Below are 20,332 nucleotides of genomic sequence, written 5' to 3' on the forward strand. Positions count from 1 at the left end.
GTGTGTAAGGAGAGACATGATCGCCCTTCAGAGAAAGTCTGTTCCAACATCAGGGACACCAGCAGAGGGCTGAGAGTGTGACAGCGTGAACCCCCACCCAGAGTCAGCTTCTGACTCCAAATCCAATCACATCAGCTTCATTCTCTCTGTCATAATGAAAAAAAACGGAATTTCCAGTCTAATTAATCTCCCAACTTTTTTACTCTTCATCAGGCAGGTTGTTCTGTCGTTTAACCGTGTGAGGAGAGTTGGTGTGATTGTGGTGTAGTAAGTCAGATCGAACGTCGACCCTGTGCTAAGCTTTTTAACTTGGGATTAGATTCATCCATTCTTCTTGGGTAAGAGGTTTATTTGGTCCAGGTGCTTCTCACGAAATGGCGTAATCTGTAGGCTTAGACTGCTGATCCATCTAGCCTTCAATTCTTTATTGCTCCAGAATAAATGGCGTGGAACAAAGAAGGAGGAGATGTTGGCGAGTTTCAGACTAAGGCAGTCCCCATGCTGTCGCTGTCATTTCTGATTCTGATTCTTTACCAGACTGGATGTTAACATTGTGAATAATGAATTTCCCAGAGGGCTACAAGAAGCTCTGTTAATGCTCTTCTCCAGTTCCTGCCTACAGCCCACATCCCACTGCTCCTCAACCCAGTACCTGAAACAGCAAAAGCTGGAGGAATGTAAAATGCTGGGTGATTAAGTGTTTTATATTGGTTTATAGTTTTTTTATTTATAGTGAACACTATAATATTCGTAAAGTTCTGTGACTATTATGCAATATGCTGGAAAAACAGTTCAAATAAAGATGTAGTCTCATGTTGTCTCTCCAGTCGGGCTGCCACATTCTGGCCTTTTCTGGGATGCTGTGTGTGTGTGTGTGTGTGTGTGTGTGTGTGTGTGTGTGTGTGTGTGTGTGTGAGAGAGAGAGAGAGTTCAGCTGCTAGCATCATGCTTCGTTAGCTTCTGTGCAGTAACACGCTGCACAAACACCATTAAAAAAAAAGACGTACAGGAACACAGCAGAGGCCACCGCCCAGAGTCCCATATGGTCCCGGAGTGGGACACGGCGTCACACTCATCATGTATGGATTATTCCGCTTCTGGAGGATAGTCCTGATTGGCCGTCAGAGTGGTCTGACTGTTAAGGCGGTCACACACACTTGACATGTGAGCCAGGCTACACACGTTTGAGAACATTTTTCAGAAATGTTCACTGTTGTCTAAGGATACAAAAGAATGTCAATGTTAATCGATTTTTGTACAATCCTAATTTTTCTACAGTCCGACTTTAAAATGCATTTACTTACAGTATAACATTGTGGCAGCTTTTCTGTGCACAGCTACAACTTTAAGCAGCACAAAAAGTTTCTCAATACAACATGACTGCGGTCCTGCTCTGGAGCAGCTCATGCTGCGTCCTGGTTTATTCCGGGAGAATAGCGGGCGAGCAGGGACCTCGACTGTCTGCCTGCATGTGCTGCGTCTCTCAGAGGGCCGGGGCTCAGAGGAAGAGTCACGAGCCGCTGCCATGCGGCGCCACCGTGACACGGGGGGGTGAAACTGGGCCACCGAGCGGTTCCAGCGCAGATATCATCTGCAGGAGCGTCAGCATGACTAATGCACGCCGAGCACGCAGCTCGCTGATTACAGAGCCGTCCATGTCAGGATTCCGTTTCCAGAACCAGTGAGTTCCGGATCCAGTTCCAGAACCAGTGCGTTCCGGAGGCAGTCCCGGAGCCAGTGCGTTCCGGAGCCAGTTCCAGAACCAGTGCGTTCCGGAGGCAGTCCCGAAGCCAGTGCGTTCCGGATCCAGTCCCGAAGCCAGTGCGTTCCGGATCCAGTTCCAGAACCAGTGCGTTCCGGAGGCAGTCCCGGAGCCAGTGCGTTCCAGAGCCAGTTCCAGAACCAGTGCGTTCCGGATCCAGTCCCGAAGCCAGTGCGTTCCGGATCCAGTCCCGAAGCCAGTGCGTTCCGGATCCAGTTCCGGAACCAGTGCGTTCCGGATCCAGTTCCGGAACCAGTGCGTTCCGGATCCGGTTCCAGAACCAGTGCGCTCCAAATCCAGTTCCAGAACCAATGTGTTTCAGAACCAGTTCCGGAGCCAGTGTGTTTCCGGAGCCAGTGCGCTCCGAATCCAGTTCCGGAACCAGTGTGTTCCAGAACAAGTTCCGGATCCAGTTCCAGAACCACTGTGTTCCGAATCCATTTCTGGAGCCAGCTGCCTTGTCAGGCTGAAGCTTTTGTTGGAAACACTTCCAGGGTGGTGGTGGTGGAGCGGGCCTTGTTTACTGTGTCCTTCAGTTCTGTGTTGGCGTCACACTCAGCTCCTCTTTTCGTCGTCTGTCATGTTGTGTTCTTTTTTGCCCACTGTGGCTCGTCCAGATGTTGTGTCTACATGTTGGTTGAGTCGAACAGAACTGACACATCTGCATGCTTTTAAGGAAGATTTCAGTAGCATTTCAGTAGCATTTCAGTAGCATTAGAAGCTGCATCTGCAGAGCGGATGCTGATTGGTGTGTTTTGTGAATGCTGATCTGCTTTTTTCTCCAATCAGAAATGCCTCATTAGATGACGGGGAGAGTCACAGGTTTGATTCCCAGCACTTCCAGTTGAGGTGAGACTCTCCGACTGGGACGCTATCAAATGCACAGTTTGTTGTTTCAGAATCTGAGGCTGGTGTAACATCTACAGCTGACTTAGTCCAAGTCTACTAGATGGCCTCTTCTAGTTCAAGTTAGCGGCAGATCTGAAGTGTTTCTTGTGTAGTTGAGGTGTTGAGGGTTCTGCAATAAACAGCGAGTGCCACACACTGATCATGTCTGTGTGAGAGCGTTGGTTTGGCGAATGTCCCTGAAGTGTACCAGGAGAGGTGCGTTGGGCCGGAAGCTCCAGGTGGGGATGGCTGCTGGGAGCTGGATGACAGTGGATGGTGTCCTAGCCTCAGAGCTGCAGCTTAAGACCCTTGGTATCTGCTCTTCCGTCACATCCCACTCCAGATCCCCGCAGAAAAATTATGTTTTTTTTCCACTGAAGGGCCATCTGGTCCATAAGACACATCTTGTGAAGTATTGTACTGCAATGCTGAAAAGAGACTGCTGGCAGGGTGAAATGCGAGGTGTTCTTTCCTCACAGCCCTCCCCGATGTGCGGTCTACACCACTGCTGTATGCCACGCACCCACTAAACTTGCACCACCCTCTCACGTTCTCCAGCAACGTTTTCTCTCCTGTTCTCCTCCTGCTCCTGCATCCTGTCTTTTGCTTTTACGATGCCAGACTAACGTTAACAGCTCTCTCTCTTTCTCCCTCTTCCTCTGATCTTGTCTCCATCACCAGGCCTCCTGAGCCAGTTTACAGCACTGTGAACAAACTTTGTGACCGAGCACCTTCTCCCCGTCATTTCTCCCCCATGGAGTGTGACAAAAGCCTTCTGCACTCCATCCCCTACCCCCACTATCACACAGGTCTGCTCCCCGACTCTGAGATCACCAGGTACTCAGCACGGCATGCCAGCGCACCCCTACACCACCTGAATGCCGCCTGCTCTTCCTGCCTAAACCCCGCCCCAAGAGGTCTGATCCGGTCAAAGATGCCAAACCATAGATGTTGGCTAATAATGTTTCATTAATAATATTTGAATGTTAAAAAACATTATTTAGCAGTTATAGTGTAATACTTTATCTTTGGAGCAGCTAATATGATCTTTGTTCCTGTTTTATATTCGAGCTATTTTTACCAGTGTCAGCTGAGTGTTGAAGTGAAATAAAGGACGGTTCTTTGACTGGGTCACACCTCCGGTGTCAATCCCCTCCCAGGGCTTCAGCGGGATCTCTGTTGGTTTGGATTTGTGTGCAGATGGCATGCATATTGACAGAATCTCTTTCAAGGACGCGACTTGGGGGAATTTTGCCTGCAGCCCCCAGTGTGCTATGCGTTGTCATTCCGGGTGAATGGACTGCAGTGTGTTAGTTGTGTGTTTTGTTTCATTGTACTGTGTACAGTATATATAAAATAGAAATTCATTTGCTTATACATGTTGTAACTGTACAATGCAGCTTGCACAGTATGGTCTATTCATTTTGCTTGTAACTTTGTAAAATTGCCTGTAACTTTCTTTAGTCTGTCATAGTCCGGTGAATCATGTTGTTTACCAGGTAGATGTCCGGTAAATGGACCTCAAATTTCAGCAACGGGATGATTTTAACCTCAGATCAGGTTTGCCCTTCAATGCAGATAATGGTAGGATGTAGTTTAAGTTAACATGAATGTGTATGATGAATTTGTTTTTACCAGGGGTTATCAATATGAGTGAACATCAAGATAATACAGTATATGTTTCCTGATTCTGCTGCAAGTGGCTTATCTTGTGAAGCTCTCAGTCTGAGTTGTAGGAGATGTTTCCTGTACTGGGATGCAAAATTGTGCCTGAACGTCTATAAGGTCAGTGATGGCTGTGTGAATTTTTACTGTACTGCAGATGTACAAATCTTGGCTCTATTTCTATTGTTTTAGTCGGACTCAGGCCGGATCGAGTTTGAGTGGTAAATGATCAGTCTGCCAACACACACAACAACACACACAACTTCCGGTCTATGGGACCTGTCCTTTCCATATGTTTTATTAAATGTATATTTTCTAGTAGTTTATTTGATTTGCAATTCTCAGCCACTGTCAGGTGATGCACTTCAATTATCATGAGAGAGATTTGAAAATGGATTCTGAGGAGCTGAAACAGTTTTTAAAATGCAACTTTCCCTCTTAGTCTAGCACTCATAGTTTGTGCAAAGAAAGCCGGGCTTTTAAAAAGGTGTACTTATTGGTTGGGGCAGAATTCTGTCGGGCCTGTGCCAGGTTTGTCCCAATTACAGCTCTAGTTGGTTTCATATTTACAGATTTCAAAATATGACCCATATGTTAGCAGTGTTTGTGTCATGGCCTCACATGCTATTCTGTGCTTCAGCTTCGTGCATTTGGAGTTTGGCCAGTGGTGGCCTTGCAGTGGTGGCCTTGCAGTTAAGGAAGCGGACAGAACTGATTCAGTTTAAACTTAGTTAAAGATTAATCAAGACTTAAATATAGGCTCATAATTGCATTTCCTGTATGAATCTGCGTGTTTCTGACCAAATCAGATTTGCTATAATAGGAGCAACTGTTCATATTTCTGTACTTTAGTCATGTATCTCATGCACTCACTGCGCAGGTCCTTGTTTGACCTGTTATATTGGTGTACACTCATAAGTAAAAAGGAACAACAGATTTTGTATAATGTAGTGGCATATAAAGTAAGATATTTGACTTTGAAATGTATCAGAGTCTCCTTGAATAAAAATACATAAAAAAGAGAGAGATTGACTTTGTTAATGTCCATGACAAATTTCTTCCAAAAGTCCCAGATTTCATGTTTGTGATTCCTCTGATTTGAGTTTGTGCTGATAACATAATGTATGATGGGGCTTTGATGCATCGACAGGGTGGAGAAGGCCATGTGCTTTAAGGACAGCCTTCTCTTATGTGTCCTGCACTGGGGAAGGAACGTGGTTTTGGATATTGACAAAGCTGTGGTGTGCGCTTTGTGTAATGATGAATTACATGGCAAGCAGAACGCTGCAGATGCCGCATATTAATGCCGCTACGTTCCAGGCTGAGGCCTGATTAATCATGATTTGGTTTTGATGGAACAGCCTAATTAATTCAGCACATTTAGTTTTGGTGCCATTCTCCTCTGGTGAGCACTGGATTACAGTGAAATACATTCAGAAAATGATTGCATATGAAGGTTATTGCAGTCCGTTGTGTATAATGAATTAGCATCCAGGTAGTGTTTTAGAGTCCCAGCAGGTGACTATCAGATGGGGTCAGCACAGGGCCAAGTAGGACAGTCCATGGAAGTCGGCCATGTCATGTGATCACTCCGAACCAGGAAACTCCCCAGGCAAGATATACCATACACAGTAGAGAGGATGGTGAAGGATAGAGAGAAAGAAGAGTTAGTTAGTGATGAGTTAGCAACAAATGACAGTAACTGAGCAGAGAACTAGACATTTCTGGCAGCACATTAGTAAATGCTGCATTTGTTGCTAACTCATCACTAACTAACTCTTCTCTTCTCTCTATGGATGGTATATCTTGCCTGGGGAGTTTCCTGGTTCAGAGTGATCACACGATCATGTTAGTAACTACTACAGTGTTACTAATGGTTATATTTACATTTACGGCATTTATCAGACGCTCTTATCCAGAGAGACTTAGAGTAAGTAGTTACAGGGACAGTCCTCCCCTGGAGCAACTTAGGGTTAAGTGTCTTGCTTGGAATGGTAGTAAGCGGGACTTGAACCTGGGTCTTCTGGTTCATAGGCGAGTGTGTTACCCACTAGGCTACTACCACCATGGTGAGGGGAGTGTTGTTAAAGGCTTGACTGTATAAGTAGTTTTTTAGCCTGAATTTAAACACTGATTCTGTGTTCTTTTCCCAGAGAATGAAGGGAGCATTTTTGAGTGGTTAGTAGGTTACTAAGATTACCAAGATAAACAGGACCAAGACCATGCAAAGCTTTATAGATGATAATCAGAATCTTGAAGTCAATACAGAACTTAATGAAAAAATCAACAATACAGGAGTAATGTGATCATACCTTCTAGTGTTTAAACACCCTGGCTGAAGAGTTTTACGAGCTTTATTCAATGAGCAACCAAAAAACTAAGAATTACAGTAATCCAGGGTAGATGTTATGAATATGTGAACTACCTTCTCTGCATCAGAGATGGATGCAAAAATTTCCTAATTCTAGCAATGTTTTCTTAGGTAGAACAACGGCTTCCTTGAAATATATTGAATGTGACAATCAAATGACAAATCAGCATCAAAAACGCACCCAAATTCTACAGATGCACTAGGACCACTTGAACCAGCACACTTCCGTCAATCCACGTCTCACCCCTTTGGGACCAATCACCAACACTTTAGTCTTATCTGTGTTGAGTATGAGGAAATTGCAGGTCATCCCGTCTCTGATGTTCATCAGACATTTTTCCAGTTAGGGAGGTGGTGAACTTCATCCAGCTTGGTTGTTGTCTGCATAACATTTTTATTTACCCTATGACTATGTATTAATTGACTGAGTGGCAGCATGTACAATGTAAATAACAAAGGGCTCAGTACTGAACCCTGTGGAACTGCCTAAGCCAACAAAGTGAAAGCAGTCTGCTGAGTAGCATTTGAACCAGGGAATGGCTGTCCCACGTCTTTTCAAGCCAATTTAGTTGAATGGTCTATGGTGTTAAATGTCAAAGATCTAAGAGCACTAGCACAGAGATATGGCCCTCATTTAATACCTTCAGTTGGGCAGTTTTTGTAATATGGTTCTGTTTAAAACCTGACATTTGTTGCAAGTCAGGTTTGCGACACATTAGCAGATGAGTTAGTGACTACCTGATCACATTTTTGCTGTAGATCACCTATAGATCGGAACCAATGCAGGAGAAAAACTGGCAAAGATGGACCTACACCTGGGCATGTTGCGCATTGACAGGATGGTGTTTCAGTTGTCCAGAATGAGGAAGTAGGATGTCTGAGAGCTGTCAAATATGCCTACAGGCTCCTTTTCTTTTTAAAATTCATTAAAAAAAAAATCATCTTCTGGATGTCAGAAGTTATTAAACACCCCTAAAAAAGAGCTGGGTAGGAATTTATTCCTCATCTTTAACATACAGATAACTTGCAGGAAGTCCTCGCTTTATTTCTGTGAATCCTGAAGATATAGTAGATGTCACATGCTCCATGCTCTTAAATGTATTTACTGCAAGGAATAAATGAGCCCAAATCTCTCATCCAGTTAAGGGTTTACTGGCACTGAAAGGATAAATAGCACATATAGTTTAATTATCCTATCCTATTGGTTAATTTGGCGGAAGCTCTGTTTGTTTAAGGGGATAAATAAGTATGCTGCGTTGTGATTGCATCCTGCCTCTCCAATAGCGCTGTATTCCCACGACACCACGAGTTGCACACAAAGCCCCTTTCCTTTTTCTAATCCAATTACAGCCTGGAGAGCTGCGCCACAGTGGACACACTGCTCCAGTGAAGCAGGAAATAATCAAACCCATCCCAACAGAATGCTAACGTTCAGATGATTGCACGTTCCACTGCGTTCACACCTTGATCCAGGTTTGAGTTCCTCAGCAGTGCTCTGCAAAGTCACCAGTATTTATTTCATTACATATCCAATGATCCAGTTAGTGCCAGGATTGCTGAAATCAACAACAACAGAGCGACGGAGCATCCTGCTCTCAGAATCAAAGGAATTGACCCAAAATGTAGCTGTGTGTCTGCCAATCGATCCACAGACCCATCCTGTCTGAGGCAGTGATCGACCTGAGCCACTGTCAAAAGGGCAGTGTCAGGTCAGCACGCTTCATGCAAAACTCCAACGTGCTCAGATAGATAAGTAGTCCTTGCTGGATCAACAGGAATCCATAACCCTCCATCAGACCACCACAGTCTTTTAGATGGGCAGCAGGGTTCCTCACCGATCAAAAGCATTTTTCTGCCTGTTTACACTCAGATTACACTCACGGGTCTGAGGGTGTTTGGGCTTGGTGATTCAGTACCGTTGTAAGATTTAGTGCCTCATTCTAACACCAGTCTTGTTGGGAAATATTTCTTAGTAACATTGTCACAACAGCATGAATGTTTCCACTGCCATAATATTTATTGCTGTGAAATTTGCTCAGTTAAACTTGTGGTTGGACATGGTGAAAAGACATGACGTGACAGAGAACATGACACCAATACAACGACCTGACGAAGAACAGACACAAACAGGGCAGCTTTAACATGTATACACAGGAGAAAACAATCAGAGATCATGGGAACACAGGACGAACATAAAACTCCGGTCCAGATTCCGGACCCGGAGTATCCCCTTTTGGGCTGGATCCTGACACAAATTTAAAGCCAGATTGTTGTGTGTCCTGATTGATGATCATTGCAATGACAGTATTAAAGCAACTGGTCTAAAAAAATATATTACTTATTACAAAATAAGTCATATATTTCAAAATAATTGAATCATTCTGTTTTGCTGAATACATCCTTTCTGATGCATCCCAAGTGCTTACCACATGCTCGGTAAAATAGTCTTAAAGTTATGTTACATCAGATGTTGATTGAAGTATTTATTTATAATGTGTTTAATCCTTTGTGGGTGTTGGTGGTTTCATGCTGTTGTGTTCCTTAGACTGGAAGGCATGGTGTACATGAGCTCACTGCTCCTCACACCTCTCTGTGACAGCACCTCCGTATCTTCTCACCAGGTCTGTTCTGTCCTGATGTCACCCGGAGGTTTATTCATTGATTCCGTTGACTCTCGCTACAGTGTTAACATGTGTGTGGACAGTTGCGTAACTGGAAACCCACTCTAAAGCTGTTTGTTCCAGTTTGGTGAATGAGTTGATTGACTAGCGTTTGAAATGTGATGGTACAGTATCTCAGGTGGGTTTTCACTAAATTATTTTTGTACTGCGCTTTTCAACAGACAAGTTCTCTGGTTCCGTGTTCTCAGCTCAGAGTTTTGTGTTTGCATTGTCTTGTGAGTCCCTGATCACCTTGATTGTCTTAATCTGTGATTACCAGTTCAAATGTCCCTTAAATGCTGTGTCCAGTCCTTCTCTGTCATTAGCTTTTTTTTTTACCCGTGTGTGTGTGTGTGTGTGTGTGTGTGTGTATATAAACATGTGAATCATTTTCAGCAGGTGTCGAACGTGTTAGATGAATGGAGATGATGTGTAGTAGGTGTAGTAACAGCAGATACAGACACCATGTTATATTTTTAATAAGAAACCAGCAGAACAGGCACTGTTGCTCTCAGAACTGCGTATTGCACATGAAGCCTGAGAATGAAATACGCAGCATGTATTTATAGCTGGCATAAATACAGAAGGATATCAGCACTGTAGATGAGAGTGGGAGGAGCGTAATTGAAGATTTCCTGGCAGAGGATGTTGCAGTGGCACGGAGATTTGACCCAATGTGGATGTATACTCGGACAGTGTATTTCACATTAATGCAGCACTACACCAGCATTCTCATACTTTAGGGCCTCTTCTTTCCAACAGCCAGATAAATAGTGAGATGCTAACATCAGGCGACGTAGGATAAATGGCCTTGGAGACAGCGGTGTGCAGAGACGCATGCATAATGCGATCTCCGGATTGCAATCTGCCCAGTTTGTCGGAGGCGGTTTGGGACCTATGTGAATGTTTTCCTGCTCCATTTCAAAATTTCCAAACTGGAGGCCAAAATCTGCAGTCTTGTCAATCCCTCACACCTCACCTCTGTCCCCACCAACATAGCACTGTCAAAAATCCACCTGAGTGAGAATGGGGGTGGTGCCACCGACTGCAGCCACTAGGCACCCAGGCTGATTAATGAGTTGGGCTTGGAGCTCTCCTTCTGCTCCATGCCAGCACCCCAGCCAGCCCACACTCATCCAGCCTTTAGAAGGCTAATGGCCCTTCTAACCTCCAGATCAAACAGGTTGGCAACCACCTGGGTCTGCCAGCCCTGCCTTAAAAACAGGCCCACACAGAGCTATTTTCATCTCTTTTACCCAGTTTATTAAGCAGGTAAAACACTTTCCATGAACGTGTACTTGTGTATATATATACACGTACATACATACACATATGATGTGGCATTTCAGTGCGACTGCATCCCCTTTATACTCGAAGATTCAATGAAAACGGGGCCTACGTAGGAACAGCATCCGGTAACAGCATCCGGGCCTTGACGACGAAACATCTGTGGCTTCTGTCTGTCTCCTGAAGAAGTGAGCCATTACGAGGGACCTTCTGAGCATTTAAGGTCACAAGTGTGAGAACATCCCACCACCCCATACCTATGCAGCTGAAGTGCTCCTGGTTTCGCTCCAGATCAATCACGGCCCCTTCGTAGAACATACAAACTTCTCCCATAATCGGGTCTGCCTGCAGTAACCATCACGGCGCACTGATACTTGGTAAGGACATGCCCTGCCCCGCAGTCCGGGCATCTGCTTCTGGGGCAGAGGTGGCATAGCAGTTAAGGAAGCGGCCCCGTAATCTGAAGGTTGCAGGTTCGAATCCTTATCCGCCAAGGTGCCTCTGAGGTGCCACTGAGCACACTGCTCCCCAGGCGCCTGTCATGGCTGCCCACTGATCACCAAAGGTGATGGGTTAAATGCAGAGGACACATTTCACTGTGTGCACCGTGTGCTGTGCTGCTGGTATCACAGGTGACACCATGTGTGCAGGAACCTAAATACATGGTTTCTGTTTATGTTAACTTGATACTCACAAGAGAATTATTTCAGAATTTTGTGAAGTTCTTAATTGTCATTGGAGCAATGAGACATTGTACAAATTAAACATCCTCTTATACATATGACATATTGCACTTGTATGCACCTTATCCTATGTGTTCTGTATTGTGAATATGAATGTGTAGTATATTGTAAGCATGGCTGAAGGATAAAAACTGTTTCCCGGTCTGTTTGTCTTAGTCTTTATGGATCTGAAACATCTACCTGCATGTCCTTGGTGTGTTGGGTCCTATATAGTTAGTTTAGTTAGGGGAGAGGACAGCCGACTATCCGCTGGGCGACCGTTATATGGGTGGTAGTAGCCTAGTGGGTAGCACACTCGCCTGTGAACCGGAAGACCCGGGTTCGAATCCCATTAACTAACATTGTGTCCCTGAGCAAGACACTTAACCCTGAGTTGCTCCAGGGGGACTGTCCCTGTAACTTCTGATTGTAAGTCGCTCTGGATAAGGGCGGCTGATAAATGCTGTAAATGTAAAATGTAAATGTAACAACCCTGAGGAGCTCTTTCTCTCTGCTTATCATTATTTTATGATGGCCTTCCTTAATCCTAATTTTCCAATTCCAAATTTACCTAAAATGCACTATAAAGTTATTTGTTTTGAATGAAACCTGTATTAAGATGGTGTGTGAAATTGAATACATTTGAGGAAATACCCTCATATTCATGTCACGTTGCCGTTTTGACGCTATGTTATTTATTTTTCCTGGTTACATGTACAGTCCTTGGAACTTAATTGATTTACTTAATTGATTACTTATTATTTTGCTGAACTTGTTGTGCACTCCATGAGCCTCAGGTTTTACCAGTAGCTGTGGAAAAAGCCTGAAATACCCTCAAAACAGTCTCCCTCTATGCTATGCTATGTGTTTGCATGCATAAGGCAGATAAAAACCTACGATTGAAATGAATAGGTCATAGGCACACTGTTACAGATACCCGACTCATTTGTTGACTCATTATTTATCTGATATGCGATTTACTAGACCAAGATGTCTTTAAGCGATAGTAAAGTTCAGTCCTCTGCGATTAAAGGGCACATTATGCTGTTAAAGAGGAGAAAATACATTGGTTTAATCTAATCTAATAATGTGAGTCATACTGTCATTGCTTTGAAACTGGAACAATATGGGAAATCCCATGACCCGGACCATCAGACAGGAGTTTTTTGGTTCACCATTCATGTTCATGTTGGAGACAAACAACAAAATTTCATCTTTGCTTAAAGGATTTCTCTATAGTTACTGGACCATTTGAAGTACTCAGCAGTAAAAATGTATGTGTTGAGACCGTGTCTTCATGACCTTATTGACTTTCTGCGTTCTTTTCTCATCGTTCTCAACTTTTACTCAGCAGATTGCTGGAGTGCTTTGCCACTTTCTTGTCCTTCAGTGCGACCTCTACCATGACCTATTTTGACATGCATGAGCTCAGATTACCACTAAGGTACTCTGTGATGCGACCGGTCAACAAGAGCAAAAAATGTGGAATATGTTTCCCTCTAGTGGCACGAAGTAGCAACTGTGGGTTGGGAGGTCCTGAGCACATCATCCGAGGTTGAGATCATGCAGTTTAGTTAGTTTAGTTGGGCTTCCCTCTGTGGTGACCTACGTTAGTATGAAAGTCGAACCCTGCTGTGTATTCAGAACAGCGATGGCTCCTTCTGAGCTGTGCCGTTAATTAGATGCTGTGTCCCACAGATGCTTTTTGCCCCCGGGGGCGGGCTCTGTGTGTCGTCCCACCCAGTCCCAGGATTGGCCAGAGCAGCACATTTCAGCAACTAGGTCAGGGGAGAATGCCGGAGTGAGTGAGCTCACCGCTAATGGCACAGCCTTTGGATTAGCCCGCTCAAATAGAACAGCGTCGTCTTGAGCACTCTCTAATCTCGTCCCAGTCCACAAATAGCCAAGTGGGCGTGCACTATCATCTTCATGCAGATCTGATGTGACACCAGTGACACAATGTTGGAGTTAGCGCTTGGTCTGACGGCGCTGTTGTGACAGTGTGTCACCCAGAGCTAAACAGGTGCAATAATGGTGCTGCTCTGCTGTGGCGTGTCCCTCTTTCATGCCTCCATATTAACAAACATGCGCTTCATTTGGACATGTCCCAGTTTGGCATCAGAAGAATCAACACAGTGTCCTTAGAATGTCCTGCTTCCTGTTTGACTTTAGTCCCGTGACCATTTGTGAAAGAACGGCTTTCTCTTGGTCTGTGTGTGCATCCACATGCTCTCATTGGTTGTCTCTAGGAAACCAGTCAGAATTGGGACAAATGCCCTCAAACTAGAGCAATCCCCTGTTGGGCTGCTGCCATTGCGAGACTGTGCCACAGTGTGTGTGTTGGTGAGCCAGCGCTGAGCTGCACGCGCACGCACGCGTGTGTGTGTGTGTGTGTGTGTGTGTGTGTGTGTATGTTTCAGCTGGACAGGAACGATGCTAAGTCCCACAGACCCAGAGCTGATGTACTACCTGAACTGTCTGTACAGGGAGCCTCGGAAGATCGTCCTGCACAAAGGTTCCACGGGCCTGGGCTTCAACATCGTGGGGGGAGAGGATGGCGAGGGAATCTTCGTCTCCTTCATCCTGGCAGGAGGGCCGGCTGACCTGAGTGGAGAGCTGCGGAGGGGAGACCAGATCCTGTCTGTGAGTGTTTTTACACACACTCGTCTGGACAGACACATTTATTTTCCTTCTTAGCTCTACATATATTGGCTGATGCAGACAGTTCTTGAAACACGTATGTTCTACGCGAGCAGGGTTTTTGTTGTTGTTGCTTCATTTATACTGTAAGAGCATGGGTATGGCTGAAGTGTACACCAGTAGGAACTTTTGGCTTCTACAGTTTTGTTTTAATATAAATGTAATATAAATGTAGACTGCGGTGCAAGCTACAGTGCAATTCTGCATTGTTCCAGCAGATGGTGCCACCATACTAGGGAATCAGTCATTTTTTATCAGATCTTTTTTATAGTATCATGTTAACAAACATCCCGTTTCTAACCATGAGCTGATGAACTTACCAGGAGAGGTAGAGGGCATTCTTACTCATCAGTGATCATCAGTGATCATTCAGTCCGTGCTGCTGCTGCTGATGAGGGCCTGATGAAGAGTAACCTGGAAACTCTATGATGAGGATGATGATGATGAGAAAGGAGAGGGGATTGTCTTATTTGGCCTTATTTGGAGGTTAACGGTCCCCTATTATTGTTTTTTTTTTTTTTTTTGCTTTCATATTGGTCTTGTTGGTCCTGAAGTCTCTTTCCAAAATTCAGCCTTGGTGCAGAATTACAGCCACTTTGAGATTTCCCCAGGACGCACCGTTTCTGTGTCTGTAGCTTTAAATGCCAATGAGGAGGAGAGAGGCGCAGACATGACGTTGTGTCTGCGTTTTTTAAAATAAATAAAAATAACCCAATGGTTCTTCATAGGCCTCCATGACGGAACTAAAAAAATTGTTTTGTGGGATGGGTGGGAAATTCTCTGCAGAAAAAGCATGAGAATCGGGAGGTAACCTTTCTCCTTATGTAGATATAAGGGTACAAATCTGGCTGATCCTGCCGTCTAAGCTGCCGTTCTCTGAACAATGGAGCAGAATGGCCAAAGCACTCTGTACACCTATCCCCATTTCTAGCCACTGCAGGACCATAGACAGGCTATGAATTAATCACACAAAGTGAAATTTTCATAATAGGGGACCTTTAAGAATAACTATATTCTGGCATGAAATGATATGGGGGAGGTTTGGGGTTGTACGTTTTCTCGCTGTTGTAGTGGGCATCATGCTGTGTTAAGAGTGCTGTTAATGCTGTTAACTGCTGCCCACTTTGGCCACCTGCTCGGGTTGAAAACCAGCACAGCGTTTACAGTCCTCGCGTTCCCCCGCAAACAATCTGATAGTAGAAGCTCAGAGAGAATACGATGGGAAGTGCAGTAAACACAGTGAGTGTGAGTGCTACAGTCGTTACATTAAATTGCAGCTGATATGGTCTTGTTGGGAGTCAGTAAAGCATTTGTGGAAGGAGAGTTCTGGTTTGCCGTGAGTTATTTCTCTACAGTAATTAATGAGCATCATGTATGAATAATTTGTATGATGAATGAAATCAGGAATGAAAGGAACTGTAATGGTTAGTGGGGGGTTATGAATCATTCAGAGTGAATCTAACAGATCCTGACCGTCGGTCTCTGTTTCTCTCTCAAGGTAAACGGCATTGACCTTCGCGGCGCCACCCATGAGCAAGCGGCGGCGGCACTGAAGGGGGCGGGCCAAACGGTGACCATCGTTGCCCAGTACCGACCTGAGGGTGAGTGTCACTCTGCTGACTGTTTGCTGGAAGGTTGTAGAGGTTGTGTGTTACCACAGGCAGAGGATGCTGCAGAACGTTCTAGGTTCCAGACACAATGCAAGTAATAGGACCAACGCATGCATTTGTTTGGGCCGCATCTCCATGACTGTGCACAGGACAGGTTTTCATGGTGTCAAATCGGATTAAAGTCAGTGCGGCCATTCTGCTGGAGCAACAGAGTGTGCTGAGGTATCGCCATAGCAACGGTCCCCTCCTGACTAGCCTGTTTAGCTAAAAGCCCTTCCCCATTCATCAAGCTGGGGCACCGAGCTGAGGAGATAACGTGATTTATGAGGGTAATTACCTGGTTAGAGCTGCTATGCAGAAATGTGCAGCCTGCATTAGTCCCCGTAGTGGTTCCATGATGTCACCACTGGCTGGAGGACATTCTGACTCCTTTGTCTTGCGGCAATGTTTGGCAGAGATGTGTGTGTGTGTGTGTGTGTGTGTGTCATCTGTGTATCATTGAAGGTGCTTTCCAAGTGGCTACATGGGAGATGCCATATTTTATTAATATTTTGTCAGAAATGTGGCTTTGACATTTATAGTTTTAGTTCTGTATGATTTAATTCACACATCAACCAACAAAATGTGGTGGTTAACAGTGTCAAATAATGCACTGCAAGCAGATCGTTTACGTTAATATTTGATGAGCTGCACAGTAAACTGCCACACGAGCGTGCATTGTTGTAATGACGACTGACGCCTGCTCTCTTTTCTCGCCCGTCAGAACTTGCCTTGTGCTCGCCACTCCGGGCTCCGCCTCCTGCACCAGGTTTGTGACATGTGATCAGCAGCCTGGGCTAAAGTCTCACCTTGCCCTCGCAGCTCTGAACATGGGAGCCTCACATAGGGGAGGACTGTGGTGGGCTCCAGGGTGGACGGGGGGCCGTTTGTGCTTGGGGACGTGTGCACCTGCCTTAACCCAACTTCTCACCCCCTGCTTCTTCACACCACGTGACCTGTGCTGGAATCCCCCACCCCACTTCCTGTCTCCCAGCTAACCTGCCTCCCCTTTGCCTTGATGCAAGAAGGATGTTATGCCTGCTTGTGCATCGGCTTAGACTAAATGTCCCCAGACTTTGTTTCCCCTGGCAACTGCTGAGCCTGGAGAGATGGTCTCTCCTTGGTCCAGTGTGAAGAGTTACGGTTGGGTGGCTGTTTCCTGCTCTCCAGTTAGCTGTGTGTTTTCCTTCCTCACCTCCTTTTTACCTCAGCACTGCTCCAGCAGCATGGTCACACGTGTCACATGATCACACTCTGACTCCGTGTCAACCAATCAAATACCACAAAAAGTTTACAGTGGATACAAAAGTGAAGTGACTGTCATTGTGAAACACTGCAGCACGGCACACGATGGTACAACGAAATGTGTCCTCTGTATTTAACCATCACCCTTGGTAAGCAGTGGGCAGCCATGACAGGCACCCAGGGAGCAGTGTGTGGGGACGGTACCTTGATGAAGAACCCTAATTTAATCCAATCTTCCAATTCTTCCAAGTCTGCTAGGCCACCACTGCCCCTTTTGTCTGCCTTCAAAAATTGAGATCACAGTCCTTTAATCTCTTATAACACACATCAAACTCAGTTTGAAAAGTTTCTGTCCATAACAATAATTATTGGTTCATTTGATTAGAATAAATTTAGGTTTGGAATAGGTTTGCAAACTATCAGACTTTGATTCTTGTATTTGACCCTGCATCTGAGTGTGATCTGACTTTAACCGCAACCCGAGACCCTGGCCGGGCAGGCATGATCTTATCAGTGTGGCCATTGGACATTTGTGCTCACAGATGAGCTCTGTGGCTCAGGAGGGGCAATATCCTCGATGCCTGACCGACTGGCAACTTACAGAAGGTTAGAGAACCAGATGGACAGGATGCTGTGAGCTCCAGAGTGCTTTGGAAGTCAGTGTTGCACTCTGTACTCTGTTCCAGTCTCCAGGACATGTCTGAGGATAAATTCATTTTCATTGTTGTTGTTCACTGATAAAAGTGTGACTAGGTTAGACCACTGATTCACTATTTTTCACTTTAGCAATTAGGAATATACAGTGCAGATGGATGGCGTAATGAGAGGGCCCTTTGCCTTGTGCCAGATTCCCTGATGTTGGCCTGATTGATTTCTGAGAAGAGCCTTGTTAGAACTCGCACTCTGTACGCAGTGGGGAACCGACAGCCAATCAGGTTGCGGTATCTCCACATACAGCTGCACTGCGAACTCTTGATTTCCTTTAACTGCTTCCTGTGCAGAGAGATTGATGAGGGAGGAGCTACATCCTGATGTTGCCACCCAACGATTACATACTGAAACCAGTTCTGCAGCAGGTTCCCCCCTAGTCTGAGGAAAATGCTTAATATTCTTATTAAAATAACAAAAAATCAGTGGAAAGAAATTACATAAAATAAATGAAATGATTGAAAATATTCAAGTTGCTTTCTTATTCGTCAATTAACAGTAATGTTTTGAGTCTGGATTTGAATATTTTTAGGCTTTGAGATCCGACAGAAGTTGGCAATATGAAATGAGTGATCAATGAACTGAATTACATGATGCCTTCATTTAACTTTGGAATCAGGCATAATGTAGCACAGTGTAGTTTAGGCATGACATTTTATTCATACATGAAGACATTCTGTTCTTCAAACTTTATCTGAATATCACTGAATCTGTGCAGCTAACTACCAGCTCCCTGTCAACTCCCTGTCATAATGAAGCTGCAAAAAATATGGTGTTCCTTGGCCCAAGGACTACTGAGCCAAGTCTTTGTCATTTTTTTTTTTTTTGTGTGTGTGTCCCAGATTTTACCTCGTGTACAGATGTACAGAAAAGTGATTACTTCACTGATGGTAACATTGTTACCATCACATTGCACATTGTAAGTTGCTCTGAATAAGGGCCACAAATCTAGATGAAATGTACAGCCCTGTGCTCGTCTCTCGGTTCTCCGCTATACTGCCTGATGGTTTTCTTCTACACTTTAATAGAGAGTTCTTACTTTTGGCCTTTTTGTTTAGACACATTAGTGTGTGTCACCATTTGTGCATGCGCCTACCTCTGTTGTGTTAACATAAGCACAGAAATAGCAAAGGTTCCTGACTGAAACAAAATCATTTAGAGTGTTTGGGACTGGTTAGTGGACACAGTTGTGTTTCAATGGAGAAATGATTTAAATAACTAATAGACAACTTTGAATAAGTTGTTGTAATTACCTTTATATATTTATTTATATATATTGCTCACAAAAAATACCTACTTTAGATTTAGACATTTGAACATGGTTTTATATTACTGGAAAGCAGTGTGATTACATTACTCTGTACTTTGTATTGGCTGTAATATTGAACAGCGTTGGTGTAATTCTATACTAAATGCACAAAAAAATGGGTGGAACAATGAATCAGTTTACATAAAAGGATGTAATATATCCTGTATTGGTGCATTACTGATATGCTTTTATCCAGCATTCATCATGGTTTGTGTGTGAAACAATGTTAAATATTTGTATATTTTGGAATAATGTAGCAATTCATGATCAAATTCTACTTTTTTCATCAGTTACATAGAGATTAGGGATTTTGTGGAAGAATTTCCTCCAATATATGACTCAATCAGTATTATCATGCCCAACATCTCATGATAACATTATATTGTGAGCCACTCTGTGAATTCCCTGTCTCCCAGAGAAACACATCAAACTTTGGCCGCTGTTGGGAAGTGATGATTATTTATTTATTTGATTATTTATTTATATTAAGAATTGTCTGAATATTTACAGCGCCTGTCCCATCTTTAAATGAATTTATCAGAAAATCTGAAGTCATTGCAGGGTGGACCCAGGGTTCGTTCCATACGTGTTTAATGTGAACGTAAGGCGGTTCGCTAATCCGTCAGACAGAGGCAACCTCTACCAGACAGGTGAGGGCATTAGATAAGAGCACTTGTCCGTCACCGCCCACAGCATTTCTATTGAGATTACATCAGAGTGGCCACAACTTCAGGCCTTCAGATGAAAATCTGACCTATACTATGACAGGCCTATGAAACACTGCTGAATTCACAACATATATTTGATCCGTGCAAGTTTTGGGTCAAAACATTTAAGTTTTTCATGGCATCCAAACGCATTCATTGGCTGATATCATCCTGAATGAGGAATTGAGGAATAGTGAATAATCAGGCTGTGAATATCCACTTGTTTAACAAGCCCCACACTTTTAAAATAGAAAAGTGTTCAGCTTAAGGTTCTGTACATTGATGCTGGATAGCAGTGTATCGATCATCTTTTACCAAAGAAAGTATCATGATGTATTGCTGTACTCCTACTTTATAGTGTTTAAAACATATCCCTTAACACGAGAACTCCCAGGTTTCTCTGACCCCCTCAGCCCTACCAGAGGTAGGCCAAATGCCCCCTTGATTTGAAACAAAGGACTCAATCACTGGCAATTGGATCCCATTCATTTGTAAATGGGGGTCTCATTTTACTGAAGAACCTATTACCTGTGAGGCACAGTAAACCTGCTGCGATTTCTGTTGCAGTTCTCTTGTAACTGGCACTGAGTTGTCCATACAAGTCCTGGCACATCAGCAGCCTTCCTCTCTGTCTCCATTGCCTTCTGTTGCATAAATCG

General features: G+C 44.2%; 1 protein-coding gene across 35 annotated transcripts in view; it reads left to right on the forward strand.

Annotated features, from left to right (window-relative positions):
- dlg2 (discs, large homolog 2 (Drosophila)) overlaps positions 1–20,332 on the forward strand; it is a 255,544-nt gene that overhangs the window by 211,625 nt on the left and 23,587 nt on the right. For 19 of the 35 annotated variants that reach the window (XR_003750082.1, XM_028982807.1, XM_028982801.1 and 16 more), the window contains 5 exons: positions 2,552–2,611; positions 3,332–3,487; positions 13,842–13,998; positions 15,554–15,656; positions 16,429–16,473. Coding sequence is in view for 34 of the 35 variants with exons in the window: in XM_028982807.1 (XP_028838640.1) it covers positions 2,552–2,611; positions 3,332–3,487; positions 13,842–13,998; positions 15,554–15,656; positions 16,429–16,473 (521 nt within the window). In the remaining variant the exon portion in view is untranslated. The remainder of the gene's footprint in view (positions 1–2,551; positions 2,612–3,331; positions 3,488–13,841; positions 13,999–15,553; positions 15,657–16,428; positions 16,474–20,332) is intronic. The other 16 variants (XM_028982825.1, XM_028982835.1, XM_028982818.1 and 13 more) reach the window with 7 other exon arrangements.

The sequence above is a fragment of the Denticeps clupeoides genome, chromosome 6 (assembly GCF_900700375.1).
Source record: "Denticeps clupeoides chromosome 6, fDenClu1.1, whole genome shotgun sequence".
NCBI classification, from domain to species: Eukaryota; Metazoa; Chordata; class Actinopteri; order Clupeiformes; family Denticipitidae; genus Denticeps; species Denticeps clupeoides.